The 17,020-nt window shown below is 42.1% G+C and overlaps 1 protein-coding gene across 1 annotated transcript in view; it reads left to right on the forward strand.

The window, feature by feature from the left end:
- The window catches only part of ankar (ankyrin and armadillo repeat containing), a 69,921-nt gene that overhangs the window by 14,404 nt on the left and 38,497 nt on the right, over window positions 1–17,020 (forward strand). The window contains exons 5-8 of the mRNA XM_078404624.1: window positions 1,570–1,733; window positions 3,501–3,616; window positions 11,426–11,606; window positions 15,633–15,855. Of these exons, the coding sequence (XP_078260750.1) occupies window positions 1,570–1,733; window positions 3,501–3,616; window positions 11,426–11,606; window positions 15,633–15,855 (684 nt within the window). The remainder of the gene's footprint in view (window positions 1–1,569; window positions 1,734–3,500; window positions 3,617–11,425; window positions 11,607–15,632; window positions 15,856–17,020) is intronic.

The raw sequence follows: 17,020 nt of genomic DNA on the forward strand, positions 1-17,020 counted from the left end.
TTTTCTTTTATATTAGATATCCAGCATCTGGTTTTTTAAATTTTTACATAATATAAAAGATACCTATGAGTAAGAAACTGCACATGGTGAGACGCTAACATAAGTGGCCTGCAGATTGGCAGGAGGCATGAATTATGTGGGTGCCAGATGACCTAACCTCTCTGAGATTCTGGAGCAAAGGATTCAGATGAAAATTGCAGTGGATCAGGCCAGAAAACTCAGGCAGGACTGCTCAAACAAAATGCATAGTGCATTTGAATTCTGCCAGAAAGCCAATTATCAATTGCAGACGTATGGGGTGATACAATGGAAAGACTTCTTGCTGTGCATGCCAGTTATCCCATGCTGGCTGGATTGGTTTAGTCCAGTTTATTGGGGCAGGAATCAAATCTTCATTGTACAGAGATTTATTTCACAGGCTGCCTGCTCTACATACTTACAGATGCGCCTATGACAAATATTCAGTCACTTTTATCCAATTTATTCGATAGTACGTTGTGATAAAAAGGTGGGTTTAACTCACCATCAAAATTAAGAGAAGTTATGGGAAAGGTGAGAAAAACAATGCTACATGACCATTTTCCAGACTCAAGTTCCTCAGTATTTTTGTCATGTCAGACTTTTAACATTTGCAGAGCTATAAGAAGATAACTGCAGATGCTGGTACAAATCGAAGGTATTTATTCACAAAATGCTGGAGTAACTCAGCAGGTCAGGCAGCATCTCGAGAGAGAAGGAATGGGTGACGTTTCGGGTCGAGACCCTTCTTCAGACTATGCTATGCCTAGGGTGTGAAATTCTGCCCCAGCTCCAGAGCTTGAATGTTTCTTTTTATTTTTGCAACCAGAATTGATACAATCAAAGTACAGAGTGAATTCTGAGAATGTGATTGCCAAGAACCCAAAGATTAAGGGTATAAATGAACCATGTGAATGCTTTAAAATGGGCAATAGTGTTAATTTCCATATCAATAAATTAAATAATCTCGAAAGAAAGATTACATGACACTATAGATTATTTAAAACTATTAGGGGCATAGGTATTATTAAACACAACATTAGATTAGGCTCTAGAAATGAAACAAAAGTATGTTAAGAACATAAATCAGTCTTTTTCCTTCATTGAATTATCAATATGTGGAATAAACTTCCTGATTGAATAGTGCTGGCAAAAAACGTGGAATTGTTTAAAAATTGATTTAATGGTAGTTGGTTTAAAGTTTAACTAGATAAACTATAGTAGAAACACCTATTTTTAAACTGATAATGGTTTGAACTTGCAACTCTTATGGTTAAGAACTCAATTTGCAGTTTGAGTGTTGTAAAATTAAATAGTTAAAAGAATGAAGAATTTAAAAAAAAATAAGGTAATTTACAAACTTAATCATTAACTTCATTTAACATTATGTGGAAAATTAATTTCAAAACAATAATATGCTGGAGTAACTCAGCGGGTCAGGCAACATCTCTGATACTGCAACATTATTCACAGGTTTGCTTCACAGTCACCATTTGGATAATGCATTTTGTATACCATCATCATTGACAATAGCTCCTCTCTTTATAATAGATGAAAAGTTAAAAACTGAACGTGAGTTTCCACCCCTTCTTCTCGGCGCAAGCTTCAAATGTAAACATTTTCAATACCAAACAAGTGAATGCTTCCATCTCCACGGTGGAATTGAATTTGATATAGGAACTCCTGAAATTGAGGATATGCCCGATACTATAAAGGTACTTCTCTGTGTCTGTTATATCTAAGTAAAGAAAATAATTAGAAGCATATGAGTCAGAGAATAAGTACACATATCAATTTTTCTATTAGTTAAGTTGGTAAACTAATTTTTTTTTGTTGATACGATGCTGCAGAAAATCGAGGGTCGTTCCAAATTCAAATATTGACTCACGCTAAATGACTGATCTCACATATCTCAGATATTGAAGAGTGGGATTTCTTCTTGCAGGGGAGGGTGGAGTAATGTTATCCAGGATCCCAATCCTAATTGGTATTCACTGGTCCTTGCTGAGTTTCTGTGCCATGTGATTATCAAGTATGAAGATAAGCAATTCAATTGACTTGCAGTCAAAATGCCTGCAAATTCTGTCTCCATAGATCTAGGAAGAGCAAGAGGTTTTATGGTGTCAGGGGTAAAAATATTCCATTTATATCAGAAATTTAACAAACATGTGAAATGCTAAAAAAAAAAATTAAAAAAGATTTATATTTTAATATAAGCCAAATAAAGAAATCCTAATGTGTTGCTAGGGGAAGTTATGGCACTGTCTACAACAACATATACTCTTGCTTAGGAAGGCATAGCGAGGTCAAAGCCATAGAGCCTTGTATTTTAAGCCTTTTCTCTTTTTCAACTGGTTCATTTCAGCTGGTATCAGAATATGCCTTTCCAAATAACATTGTTGTTCTTTGCTTGGAAGGGTAAAACAAAACCTCTGTGTAGAGTGAAAAGAACTACCAAATTCCTGTTTTGTCCACCATTTGTCTTGGATTATGTATATTCAGACACCAGGGCTTTGTCCTAATGAAGAACAAATCTTAAGTGAGAAAATAAATAATTTTTGGCATATAGATTCTAACTATTATTGAGATTTATCATTTATCTCAATGGTGTCAGATTAGGTAAAGGGGAAGTGCAACGAGACCTGGGTGTCCTTGTCCTCCAGTCACTGAAAGTAAGCGTGCAGGTACAGCAGGCAGTGAAGAAACCTAATGGCATGTTGGCATTCATAACGAGAGGATTTGAGTAGAGAAGTAAAGAGGTCCTTCTGCAGTTGTATATGGTCCTGGTGAGATCGCACCTGGAGTACTGTGTGCAGTTTCGGTCCTAATTTGAGGAAGGACATCCTTGTTATTGAGGTAGTGCAGCATAGGTTCACAAGGTTAATCCCCAGAATGGCGGGACTGTCATATGAGACTGGGCTTGTATTCACTGGAGTTTAGAAGGGTGAGAGGGGATCTTATATAGATGTATAAAATTATGAAAGGACTGGACAAGCTAGATGCAGGAAAAATGTTCCCAATGTTGGGGGAATCCAGAACCAGGGGCCATAGTCTAAGAATAATGGGGAGGCCATTAAAACTGAGATGAGAAAAAACTTTTTCACCCAGAGTTGTGAATTTGTGGAATTCTCTGCCACAGAAGGCAGTGGAGGCCAATTCACTGGATGAATTTAAAAGAGAGTTAGATGGAGGTCGAGGGGCTAGTGAAATCAAGGGGTATGTGGAGAAAGCAGGCACAGATTACTGATTGTGGATGATCAGCCATGATCACAATGAATGGCGGTGCTGGCTTGAAGGACCAAATGGCCTCCTCCTGCACCTATTTTCTATGTTTCTCTGTTTCTATGAGAGTGAAGGGGAAGGCAAGTTTAACAGCAGATAACTATATTTAGAAATGTGATAGATTTTTTTAGTTATGTTTAGAATACTGAAAATAATCTTTTTTAGATATCATATTTTATACATTTGCTGTTTTGTCACAGGTTGCCTTTGATGATATTTATTCCCAAGCTGTGCAACATCTAAAACATTTGTTCAATCCTGACATGATACTCAGAGGCCAATATACCATGCCTATTATGCAGTTTGATGAACAGAGGTAGGTAATAAATTTACATAAGAATTCCTATTTTATTATAACAATCGAAGTGCACAAACTGTAGTGTTTAGAAAAGTTTATAATTTTTACTCCATCTTTTTTAGTTTACTCTCCATTTCCCTCTGTGAACTGCATCCATTAGTTATGTAGCTGTATTACTGCTATTAAAACTTCATTATGTTCTGATTTGTGGCAACAAAAATTAGGATATTAAAATATAAAGTTAATGTGTATTCCTTAATTATGTGGCACTTTTAAATATATATTTCACTTATTTATTTAAGTGGATATTTCTGAATAGCTGCAGTAATTCACTATGCATGTTAGTGTGATTGATTTGTAGGACTAGATGTTACAATCCCTAAGGTTTGCACTACAATTGACTGGTGTTGTTCTTGGGGATGACCACTAGGTGATGTTGCTACCATTCAGACACATCTTCAGTTGTGTACCTCAACGTCACTGGGTGTTTCGGCCTTTTATCACAAGACACCCTCAGTCGAGGCAGGCCCACCGCAGGGTGATCAGACCAGGGTGTGTGTCTTATGGTTAGCCTCTAGATAGTCACGTGGCAGCCCAGACAGTATCTTTTCTTTTCAGCCACAGCCAGTGACTGCTCCGTTCGGCGGCATTTGCAAGTTCTTTAATTGCCCTCCTTTGGGCCTGCCCTCTGACTCCAACTTCCCTCAGGAGCCTTGCAGTGGAACTGGCTACAAAGCCCCTGCACCCCACCTCCACTGGACGCAATCTTACACTCCAACCTCGCTCCTCTGCCTCTACTGCAAGATTGGAATATCTCAGCCTTTTCCTTTCAAATGCCTCGTCCACAGCCTCCTCCCAGGGCACCGTCAGCTCAATGATGAAAACACGCCGACAGGAGTTGGACCAGAGGACGAGGTCTGGTTGCAGGTTGGTAGCTGCGATTTCAACTGGGAAGGAAAGCCTCTGGCCTAGGTCAACCCGCATTTCCCAGTCTCTGGCTGCGCTCAGTGGGCATGAGTTGAGAGGCGAGGTCGTAGTCTTCCGTTTCTCTCCTTCCCGGATGAACGATGGGATTTGCGGGAATGTTAGCTGGGCATGTTAGTGTGTTATGTAATTCACTATGCATGTTAGTGTGATTTCAATGCACAAGATTTAACAACAAAACTACCACTGATAAAACTTTTTCTTGTTCATAAAACAACTATGTTTTGTTGAATCCGTGGATTTATTATTCATTGTTTATATCTAATCCGATTTGTTTCTGGGACTGACAACATTAAATCAACCTAGCAATGGGCAGGCTTAAGCGATGGGCTGGGGCAAGTGATGGGGAGGGGTAAGTGTTGGGGAGGGGTAAGGGAGAAGGACAAAGGAGAGGGAGAGGCCTCCCTGCCAGCTAGGTTTCAAACTAAATAAAGGGGGGGGGGGGGGGGGTGTCAAATGGGATAGTCAAGGATGGAGTTAAAGGGAAAGAGAGTAAAGGGATAGTTAATGACCCCAGAATTAACGGGAAAGAAAGCTCACAAAGGGATAGGAGAATATGGCCAAGTGTTACAGGGATCGATGTGAAGGGTGAGATGAGTAAGGAATTAAAAGTATTGTATATGAATGCACGAAGTATAAGAAGTAAAGTAGATGAGCTTGAGGCTCAGTTGGAGGTTGGTAGATATGACCAGTGATAGAAATGGGGGGGTACGCAGGGGGGCGGCGTTCCCCTATTTTTCAATTTCCAGCTCGGGTTTAATGAGCACCGTCTCTCTGCTCTTTGCAACATCTTGGAGAATTCCCTCAATTGGATACACACCACCCAGGGCCGCCAGCCAATCAGACACCGCCGCCCCCACCTGGGGTTCCGAGGTCACCCACCCCCCTCGGCCAATCGGAGGTCGGGCCGCCGCCGATTGGCCGGCCGGAGCCAGCGTCCGGCTGGGGCTGGGCGCCCCTGTGGCCTGCGGAAGTTGTAGTCCCACTGCGGGGCAGACTGCATCACCCAGCGTGCACCAGGGTGCGCGGCGGAGTCCCTGGCAGGAGAGGTGTCGATCAAAGTAATGTGGGGCATCTTTGCTGGGGCCCGGCCCACTAGCAGGTAGTTCTGCATTCTTGTACTCTTACATGGGTATGACCACACATAAACAAATCCCCCCCCCCCCCCCCTCCCTTCCCAACCTCAGCCTCACGGACCTTAGAGTACCCCTAGTTCCTAAAACCCATTTCCATCACTAGATATCATATCATATCATATATATACAGCCGGAAACAGGCCTTTTCGGCCTTCCAAGTCCGTGCCGCCCAGCGATCCCCGTACATTAACACTATCCTACACCCACTAGGGACAATTTTTACATTTACCCAGCCAATTAACCTACAAACCTGTACGTCTTTGGAGTGTGGGAGGAAACCGAAGATCTCGGAGAAAACCCACGCAGGTCACGGGAAGAACGTACAAACTCCTTACAGTGCAGCACCCGTAGTCAGGATCGAACCTGAGTCTCCGGCGCTGCATTCGCTGTAAAGCAGCAACTCTACCGCTGCGCTACCGTGCCGCCCTAATGACATTGTGGGGATTACAGAGATGTGGCTGCAGGAGGATCGGGCCTGGGAACTTAATATTCAGGGTTATTCATCCTACAGAAAGGACAGGCAGATGGGCAGAGGCGGTGGGGTAGCTCTGCTGGTGAGGGATGAAATTCAGTCCCTTGCGAGGGAAGATTGCAGATGATACTAAGCTGGGAGGTAGTGTGAATTGTGAGGAAGATGCAATAAGGCTGCAGGGTGACTTGGACAGGTTGTGTGAGTGGGCGGATACATGGCAGATGCAGTTTAATGTAGATAAGTGTGAGGTTATTCACTTTGGAAGTAAGAATAGAAAGGCAGATTATTATCTGAATGGTGTCAAGTTAGGAACAGGGGACGTACAACGAGATCTGGGTGTCCTAGTGCATCAGTCAATGAAAGGAAGCATGCAGGTACAGCAGGCAGTGAAGAAAGCCAATGGAATGTTGGCCTTCGTAACAAGAGGAGTTGAGTATAGGAGCAAAGAGGTCCTTCTACAGTTGTACCGGGCCCTGGTGAGACCGCACCTGGAGTACTGTGTGCAGTTTTGGTCTCCAAATTTGAGGAAGGATATTCTTGCTATGGAGGGCGTGCAGCGTAGGTTCACTGGGTTAATTCCCGGAATGGCGGGACTGTCGTATGTTGAAAGGCTGGAGCGATTGGGCTTGTATACACTGGAATTTAGAAGGATGAGGGGGGATCTTATTGAAACATATAAGATAATTAGGGGATTGGACACATTAGAGGCAGGAAACATGTTCCCAATTTTGGGGGAGTCCAGAACAAGGGGCCACAGTTTAAGGATAAGGGGTAGGCCATTTAGAACGGAGATGAGGAAGAACTTTTTCAGTCAGAGAGTGGTGAAGGTGTGGAATTCTCTGCCTCAGAAGGCAGTGGAGGCCAGTTCGTTGGATGCTTTCAAGAGAGAGCTGGATAGAGCTCTTAAGGATAGCGGAGTGAGGGGGAATGGGGAGAAGGCAGGAACGGGGTACTGATTGAGAGTGATCAGCCATGATCGCATTGAATGGCGGTGCTGGCTCGAAGGGCTGAATGGCCTACTCCTGCACCTATTGTCTATTGAATATTGTCTATTGTCTATAAGACATAGGGACTGACGAGGTAGAGTCACTGTGGATTGAGTTGAGGAATTGTAAAGGCAAGAAGACACTAATTGGTGTTATCTACAGACCCCCAAATAGTAGCCCGGATGTAGGATGTAAGATGCAGCAGGAGTTAAAATGGGCGATTTCAAAGGCAAAGGTAATGAGGGATTTCAATATGCAGGTAGACTGGGAAAATCAGGTTGGTTCTGGACCCCAAGAAAGAGAGTTTGTCGAGTGCCTCTGAGATGGATTCTTAGAGCAGCTTGTAATGGAGCCGACCAGAGAAAAGGTAATTCTGGATTTAGTGTTGTCCAATGAACCAGATTTGATAAGAGAACTCGAGGTAAAGGAACCACTTGGAGGTAGTGATCATAATATGATTAGTTTTAATCTGCATTTTGAGAAGGAGAAGGTTAAATCGGGAGTGTCAGTGTTGCAGTTGAACATGAGAGAGGAGCTGGCCTAAGTAGACTGGAAAGGGATCCTAGAAGGATTGACGGTGGAACAGCAATGGCTGGATTTTCTGGGCATAATCCGGAAGACACAGGATCATTTCATTCCAAAAAGGAAGAAAGATTCTAAGGGGAGTAGGAGGCAACCGTGGCTGACAAGGGAAGTTAGGGATGGAATAAAACTAAAAGAAAAGATGTATAACACAGCAAAGAGTAGCTGGAAGCCAGAGGATTGGGAAACTCATAGGACAACAGAAGGTACCAAAACGGGCAATACGGGCTGAGAACATGAAGTATGAGGGGAAGCTGTCCAAGAATATAAAGAAGAACAGTAAAAACTTCTTTAGATATGTTAAGAGAAAAGAGTAGCAAAGTCAAATGTGGGTCCCTTCAAGGCAGACACGGGTGAAATTATTATGGGTAACAAGGAAATGGCAGAAGAGTTGAACAGGTACTTCGGATCTGTCTTCACTAAGGAAGACACAAACAATCTCCCAGATGCACTGGAGGATAGAAGATCTAGGGGGGTAGACGAACTGAAATAAATTGTCATTAGGCGAGAAATAGTATTGGGTAGACTAATGGGACTGAAGGATGATGAATCCCCTGGGCCTGATGGTCTGCATCCCAGGGTCCTCAGAGAGGTGGCTCTAGAAATAGTGGACGCATTGGTGATCATTTTCTAATGTTCAATAGATTCAGGATCAGTTCCTGTGGATTGGAGGATAGTTAATGTTATCCCATTTTTCAAGAAAGGAGCGAGAAAGAAAATGGGGAATTACAGACCAGTTAGTCTGACTTTGGTGGTGGGAAAGATGCTGGAGTCAATTATTAAAGAGGTAATAACGGTGCATTTGGATAGCAGTAAAAGGATAAGTCCAAGTCAGCATGGATTTATGAAAGGGAAATCATGCTTGACTAATCTTCTGGAATTTTTTGAGGATGTGACAAGTAAAATGGATGAAGGGGAGCCAGTGGATGTAGTGTATCTAGACTTTCAGAAAGTGTTTGATAAGGTCCCGCACGGGAGATTGGTGATTAAAATTAGAGCACATGGTATTGGGGGTAGGGTGTTGACATGCATAGAAAATTGGTTGGCAGACAGGAAGCAAAGAGTAGGAGTAAACGGGTCCTTTTCAGAATGGCAGGCAGTGGCAAGTGGAATGCCGCAAGACTCGGTGTTGGGGCCACAACTGTTTACCATATATATTAATGATTTGGAAGAGGGAATTAGAAGCAACACTCGCAAGTTTGCGGATGACACAAAGCTGGGTAGCAGTGTAAACTGTGAAGAGGATGTTATGAGGTTGCAGGGTGACCTGGACAGGTTGAGCGAGTGGGCGGATGCGTGGCAGATGCAGTATAATATAGATAAATGTGAGATTATCCACTTTGGCGGCAAAAACAAGGAGGCAGATTATTATCTCAATGGAGTTAGGTTAGGTAAGGGGAAGGTGCAGCGAGACCTTGGTGTCCTTGTACACCAGTCACTGAAAGTTGGCGTGCAGGTACAGCAGGCAGTGAAGAAAGCTAATGGAATGTTGGCCTTCATAACAAGAGGATTTCAGTATAGGAGTAAAGAGGTTCTTCTGCAGTTGTATAGGGCCCTAGAAAGGCCACATCTGAAGTATTGTGTACAGTTTTGGTCTCCTAATTTGAGGAAGGACATTCTTGTAATTGAGGCAATGCAGCGTAGGTTCACGAGATTGATCCCTGGGATGGCGGGACTGACATATGAGGAAAGATTGAAAAGATTAGGCTTGTATTCACTGGAGTTTAGAAGGATAAGAGGGGATCTTATAGAAACATATAAAATTATAAGAAACTGGACAAGCTAGATGCAGGAAATTTTTTCCCAATGTTGGGCGAGAACAGAACCAGGGGCCACAGTCTTAGAATAAAGGGGAGGCCATTTAAAACTGAGGTGAGAAAAAACTTTTTCATCCAGAGAGTTGTGAATTTGTGGAATTCTCTGCCACAGAGGGCAGTGGAAGCCAAATCACTGGATGGATTTAAGAGAGAGTTAGATGAACCTCTAGGGGTTAGTGGAATCAAGGGATATGGGGAGAAGGCAGGCATGGGTTATTGATTGGGGACGATCAGCCATGATCACAATGAATGGTGGTTCTGGCTCAAAGGGCCGAACAGCCTCCTCCTGCACCTATTTTCTATGTTTCTATGGTTCTATGTTAGCTGTGTTCCCCTCTCGCAAGACTGAGCCACTGGGACAAATATCAGCGTCACTGTGTGGTCAAAACTAGGTTGCCAGGAAGAAACCCTAAATATCTAGTGCCTCTACTGCGGCTAAGACTGAGTGACCGGGGCAAGTCTGAGATACCATAATCTCTTTCTGCCCACAGCCAAGGAGGGACTGTGCACACACACACACACACACACACAGGCAAAGACTGAACTGCCAGGATAATCCTGAGACCGCCAGTATCGCCTCTTCAAGCCCAAACCTGAGTCGCCAGGAAGAAATCTGAGACTGCCAGTGCCTCCTCTCGAGGCAAGGGTCACTCTACCACAAGTATCGGTGTGGTCACTGCTGAACCCAACATCATCCCCAACTCCATAGTAGCTTGTCCATAAACTTACATATGCATATTTGTCACATTACAAGCGGCAAAGAAACTGCTTCTGATTCGGCCTCATCTTGCTCTTTCCCCTCACTTGGGCATGCTCTGCCTTGTTTTCAGGCTCTTTAATCATTTGGAGAGTAAAATTACCTCTCTTAAAACCAGCAGATTGATGCATAATGAACAACATAATGAACGCATAATGTCAGTATTTCCACCTTGGATAAAGCTTGAAAAATAACAATTGAACTGTGCAGAGTTTGATAATGCTATTCGATCTTTAAAATTGAATAGTTCTTTTTCCACTCAGATTGTGTAGCTAATTGCCATTCTGCCTAATCTTATCTCCAGATTTTTTTAATATGTTGGATAAGATTGTGTCCGATTTTGACACCTTTAATGAAGTTTGAAATCTCGGGATCCCTCATTTTTATTCCATCCTCCTCTAATAATTTAATGTTACAAAACCCTTAACGATATCTTCATTGTAGTGAGTAGTCACTGAACTGTACTAAATTATAACAACTGATTTCTGGACTTGTTTGTGGGGATGTTCTTTGACATTAATGAAAGCAATGATCATCTACACTTATTTTCTCTCTCTTTATTATCCAGACAATAATAGAGAAGAGAGATAGCTGTAGTTATATCATTAGAGCTATATTCAACCAGATCCATGGACGCAAGGTTAATGCTTTAGCTTCTTCTGTAGCCCATGGCACTAAAGTTAATAGTAACTATGTAATTCCTATTCCATAGAATCACTCAAACTAAAGAATGAATGTGTGATTTTCTCATAAGTATTATAATGAAATTTTGTACAAGACTTTCATTTGCTGAGACTTTTAAAAGCACAGGTAATGCTGGAAATACTCAGCAAGTCCTGCCGTATCTCTGGAGAGAGAAACAAGAGTTGATATTAGAGGACACGGAAAAAAACCTGAAGCATTAACTTCTTTCTCCACAGATGCTGCCTGATGTGCTGAGTATTTCCAATGCTCTCTTCTTATATTTCAATTTTACATTTTTTTTAAATCTGTAATGTTTTTTCTCTCTTTGATTTTTCTTTCGTTTATACAAAGTTTATGGTTTTAATTCTTTAAAAGTTTTAAAATGTCTTGTTTTATGTTCTTTTTACAGCTATTTTGTAATCTGTATAGAACTAGAAAACTTCCAGCAGAAGACACATAAATTTCAGTGGTGGAGAAGCATGAGTGAAACAGTCCAGCTATTTAAATCCAGCAAGCTACCATTGCATGAAGACCATATTGCTGAACAATTAAAGAAAAAATATGGTCTTCAAAAAGCAGCAAAATGCAAGGTGCTGAGACATTTTACTTATTTATGTTCCCGAGCTGAGAGCACCTTGCCTCTGAGTTATAAGTTTATGTCAAACAATCTGTGCAATGAGCTTGTAGGTATAGAGTTCCAAGAGTTTGCCCCAGTGACATTAATAATAAATGACAGGATCTTAGTTTAAAACTGACATTGTGTTGTATTTTCTGGTGCACATATTATGCGCAGAAGTGGTTTCAGTCAGTGATCATCCTCCCTTATTAAAGTGTAGGATGTTTATTATGGTGTTTATAGAGTACTATGTTTATAACCAGCTTACAACCCAGCGGTATGAATATTGACTTCTCTAACTTCATACCCTTTGCTTCCTTCTCTCTCAATCTCTCCCCATCCTAATTCTCTGACCAGTCCGACTGTCCTCCTGATTAAATTTTATCTTTGTATGCTTTGTTGTTATCTTCCGCGAACAAACAATGATCTATTCTACATTTTCCTTGTCCCCTTTGATCTCTCGTTTTCGCACTTTTCCCTTCCATATCTTTGTGTCTCCCTCTCCCCTGACCCTCAATCTGAAGAATGGTCTCGACCCGAAACGTCACCCATTCCTTCTATTGAGAGATGCTGCCTGTCCTGCTGAGTTATTCCAGCATTTTGTGCCTTTCTTTGGTGTAAACCAGCATCTGCAGTTCCTTCCTACCTACACATGTTACATGTAAGAATTTCATTGTTCCATTGCGGGACAAATGACAATTAAACATTCTTGACTCTCTTGTGACTCTTGATATGAGTGCAATATCAACATTGCAATTGATATGGTATGCCACAAACCTTGGAATTCTTTGCCCATCATATATGCAGGTCAAAAGTACACTAGAGATTAGTGGGCAAAATTAGAGCACATGGTATTGGAGGTAGGGTACTGACATGGATAGAAAATTGGTTGACAGACAGAAAGCAAAGAGTGGGGATAAATGGGTCCCTTTCAGAATGGCAGGCAGTAACTAGTGGGGTACCGCAAGGCTCGGTGCTGGGACCGCAGCTATTTACAATATACATTAATGACTTGGATGAAGGGATTAAAAGTACCATTAGCAAATTTGCAGATGATACAAAGCTGGGTGGTAGTGTGAACTGTGAGGAAGATGCTATGAGGTTGCAGGGTGACTTGGACAGGTTGTGTGAGTGGGCGGATGCATGGCAGATGCAGTTTAATGTGGATAAGTGAGGTTATCCACTTTGGTGGTAAGAATATGAAGGCAGAGTATTATCTGAATGGTGTCAAGTTAGGAACAGGGGACGTACAACGAGATCTGGGTGTCCTAGTGCATCAGTCACTGAAAGGAAGCATGCAGGTACAGCAGGCAGTGAAGAAAGCCAATGGAATGTTGGCCTTCATAACAAGAGGAGTTGAGTACAGGTGAAAAGAGGTCCTTCTGCTGTTGTACACGGCCCTAGTGAGACCACACCTGGAGTACTGTGTGCAGTTTTGGTCTCCAAATTGAGGAAGGATATTCTTGCTATTGAGGGCGTGCAGCGTAGGTTTACTAGGTTAATTCCCGGAATGGCGGGACTATCATATGTTGAAAGACTGGAGCGACTAGGCTTGTATACACTGGAATTTAGAAGGATGAGAGGAGATCTTATCGAAACGTATAAGATTATTAAGGGGTTGGACACGTTAGAGGCAGGAAACATGTTCCCAATGTTGGGGGAGTCCAGAACAAGGGGCCACAGTTTAAGAATAAGGGGTAGGCCATTTAGAACTGAGATGAGGAAAAACTTTTTCAGTCACAGAGTTGTGAATCTGTGGAATTCTCTGCCTCAGACGGCAGTGGAGGCCAATTCTCTGAATGCATTCAAGAGAGAGCTGGATAGAGCTCTTAAGGATAGCGGAGTCAGGGGGTATGGGGAGAAGACAGGAACGGGGTACTGATTGAGAATGATCAGCCAGGACCACATTGAATGGCGGTGCTGGCTCGAAGAGCCGAATGGCCTCCTCCTGCACCTATTGTCTATTGTCTAGAGGTGTCATCAATTTTATACAATATTCATTTGACACCTGCCCAACCTAATTTATGTCCAAATTTGAACACAGTATTGGCTGTGCACATGAAAAAGCCAATCATTTATGTTACTTAAAGGGATCTTGATTTTTAGCTCGATGTTTCAGGTTGAGATCCCTTGTCTGGTCCCCGAGGAATTGTCTCGACCTGAAACATCGATTGTCCATTTGTCTCCACTGTTGCTGCCTGACCCACTGAGTTTCTCCAGCAGATTATTTGTTCAGAGGACTTTAGAGTATGGAGTAAATGGGATGTGAGAAAGAGGATTAGCTAAGAACATAACCATGCTTTGTCACAACCTCCACTCCATTGTCTTTGAGCAGCAAAATCAAAACACCTTCCTCAAAACTATTTAGTCTGTGAGCCATGGGAGGGAAACCTGTGACAGTGCAGAGATGTTCTTGCAATGATTGAATTGCTGGGTATGTATGGGCTGTAATATATTTTGGGAGTATTAGAGTGGTGGTAAGTATGTAAGTATATGGTGGGGAATATGAGAGTGTTAGATAGAAATGATCAGTTAGAGATTGTTGATATATGTATTGAAGGTGTGATGCATGGAGCTATATATGTCTCTATTTGAAATTCTCTGCCACAGAAGGTAGTTCAGGCCAGTTCATTGGCTATATTTAAGAGGGAGTTAGATGTGGCCCTTGTGGCTAAAGGGATCAGGGGGTATGGAGAGAAGGCAGGTACAGGTTACTGAGCTGGATGATCAGCCATGATCATATTGAATGGCGGTGCAGGCTCGAAGGGCCGAATGGCCTACTCCTGCACCTATTTTCTATATTTCTATTTGTGTAGTCACCAACAAATGCTTTTTTTGTGCTCATTGAATCCCAGGTGACATTACTATCTGACATGTCCCAGGTTACATTATTTCATTTCTACTAGCAATGGAGTCAGGTCCTTGGAGCATGGAACTAATAGAACCATGCATAGAGGTTCAACATCAGAAGAGGCTCCCTCATACCCCTCCCCACTAATAATGATCAATCGTGTTGGCACGTATATCTATCTATTTATATTTCCTATAAAAAGTTGTCAAATTGAAATTCTAGTGAATGCCCCAGTAACCGGTAAATCACCTCCCTCTTTTCCCAATGAAGCTTCCTCTTTGACCTTGAAGATTTCTTGGTCACCCTGGTGTACAGTTGTATGCTTTCTCCACTCAGATGTTCCATGCAGAGTTTCAGTCAGGATTTTTGGCTCCATATCTGGTAGCAAATATTCCCCAAGTTGTCTAATGACCTCCAAAAGTGGTTGCAGTTAGTGATCATCTCCCCTTTTGGAGTGTAGGCCTGAATTCAGTCAGTTGATGTATGGAATGCCAGAAATTGCTTCCATGCTGATATGAAAAACAGTATGGTTGGCACTGTTCAAATATTTGCAAGTCTTCTAAATATGAAGAACAGTGAGAGAAAATACTGGAGACCCCTGACATTGCAACTTCAGTGCAGATCTTCCTGCCTAATTGCATTTTTAGTCTATTGTGCTATTGAGCTTTAAGTACGATCCTCGATTCACTCTTCACTATGTTGAAGTGACTGGAAAATTCAAAGTACAAACCCATTCTTCATTACCATCTACAGAAATGGACCACAGGCCTTTTTCACAGAAGTTCCCAATCCTCCAAACCAAGAATCTATGCACAACACTTCTGACTTCTGTTCCTATATATATGTTCTGAGATTTAGTGCTCTTTGTCTTCTTCTAGTTAAGTTTTGTGATGCAATTCTCTTTAGAAATTTGTAAACTGTTGATACTAATTAAAATGGTCCGTTGACCATTGAGGTTTTCTTACATGGAATGTGCAAAATAGAATTAAGCAATACAAAAGCTGGGCATCAGTAAACCAATCTTGATTTGTGGGGATTCTTGTTTCAACTAAACATATTATTTAAATGTAATTTTGTAAACATCTGAATCTTAAGACTGCTGTGCAGAAATGTAAATACAGATCAATTGTACTACTTTTTTTCATACAGAATTTGCCCTTTGGTCTAATATCCGTAGCTGACAGTGGACTTGCTGCAGTTTTTTACTCATTCAGTCAACTAAATCCAATGTCGCATCTTGGAGTTGAGGATCAAAGTGGTTACGGACTTGTTCATCATGCTGCAATGCATAACCACAGCTCAATTATCTGCCTGCTGACCAAAATACGTCTGAAAATCAATCAGCATCGCAGTAACAAGTTCCAAGATGCAGGTGAGCTAAAGCATGTTAAATTTGTAAAAAGGATTTATCATAATCATAATCGTAATTTATTAGCCAAGTATATTTTGCAACATACGAGGAATTTGGTTTGCCATACAGTCATACCAAAATAGCAACAAGACACACAACTACATTAAAAAATTGACATAAACATCAACCACAGCGGCTCCTCCCCATTCCACACTGTGCTGGAAGACAATAGTCTTATCTTCTTTCCTCCTTTTCTCCTGCGGTTGGGGCAGTCGAACCATCTGCAGTCGGGGCGATTGAAGCTCCTGCAGCCGGCGATCGAAGCTCCCACGTCAGAGTGATTGAAGCTCCTGTGTCGGGGCAATCGAAGCTCCTGTGTCGGACCGGTTGAAGTTCCTGCAGATGGAGCTCCAGAAATTGGTCTCAGGGATCACCAGCTCACGATGTTAAGTCCGCAGACTCCAGCGGTTGGAGCTCCGAGGTCCCAGCAAGAGGCCACCAGCTTCACGATGTTATGCCGTAGTGCAGACGGAGATGCAACATGGAAAAAGTCGCATCTCCGTCGAGGAAAGAGATTAAAAAAGTTTCCCCCACCACCCCCCACAAAACACAAAAACTAAAGATACACTAAAACATACATTTTACAACAAACTAAAAACACGAAGAAGGAAAAAGATGAGAAAGACCGTTGGCAAGGCAGCCATCGTATGGTGCTCCCTGGTGGTATTTTATAGGTATCAATTTTCTGTGAATAGCGTCATTGAGCTGATAATACTTTCAAAATAATCTTCTGTTTGTACATTGGTTTCTAAGACATTACATTCAGTCTGCCTAGACCTACTGGGTCTCCTGGTTGCTAACTACTTTGACTCCACTTCCATTTCCAATATTGACCTTTCTGTCCTGGGCCTCCTCCATTGCCAGAGTGAGGCCACACAGAGTTTAAAGAGATTTTGTGTGTCTCCAAATATTTCTAACAAACGAACAAAATATTTTAACAAATCAGATGTATTGTGGATGGTATCCTGACTGGTTGACTCATGCCCTGGAATGGCAATTACATTGCACAGGTACTCAAGAGGCTTCCGAGAGTAGCGTCCTCAACCCGGTCCATCATGGATATAGCCTTCCTCTCCATTGAAAACATTTACATGAGGCGTTGCCTCAAAAAGGCGGCATCTATTAT

The sequence above is a fragment of the Rhinoraja longicauda genome, chromosome 8 (genome assembly GCF_053455715.1).
Source record: "Rhinoraja longicauda isolate Sanriku21f chromosome 8, sRhiLon1.1, whole genome shotgun sequence".
NCBI lineage: Eukaryota > Metazoa > Chordata > Chondrichthyes > Rajiformes > Arhynchobatidae > Rhinoraja > Rhinoraja longicauda.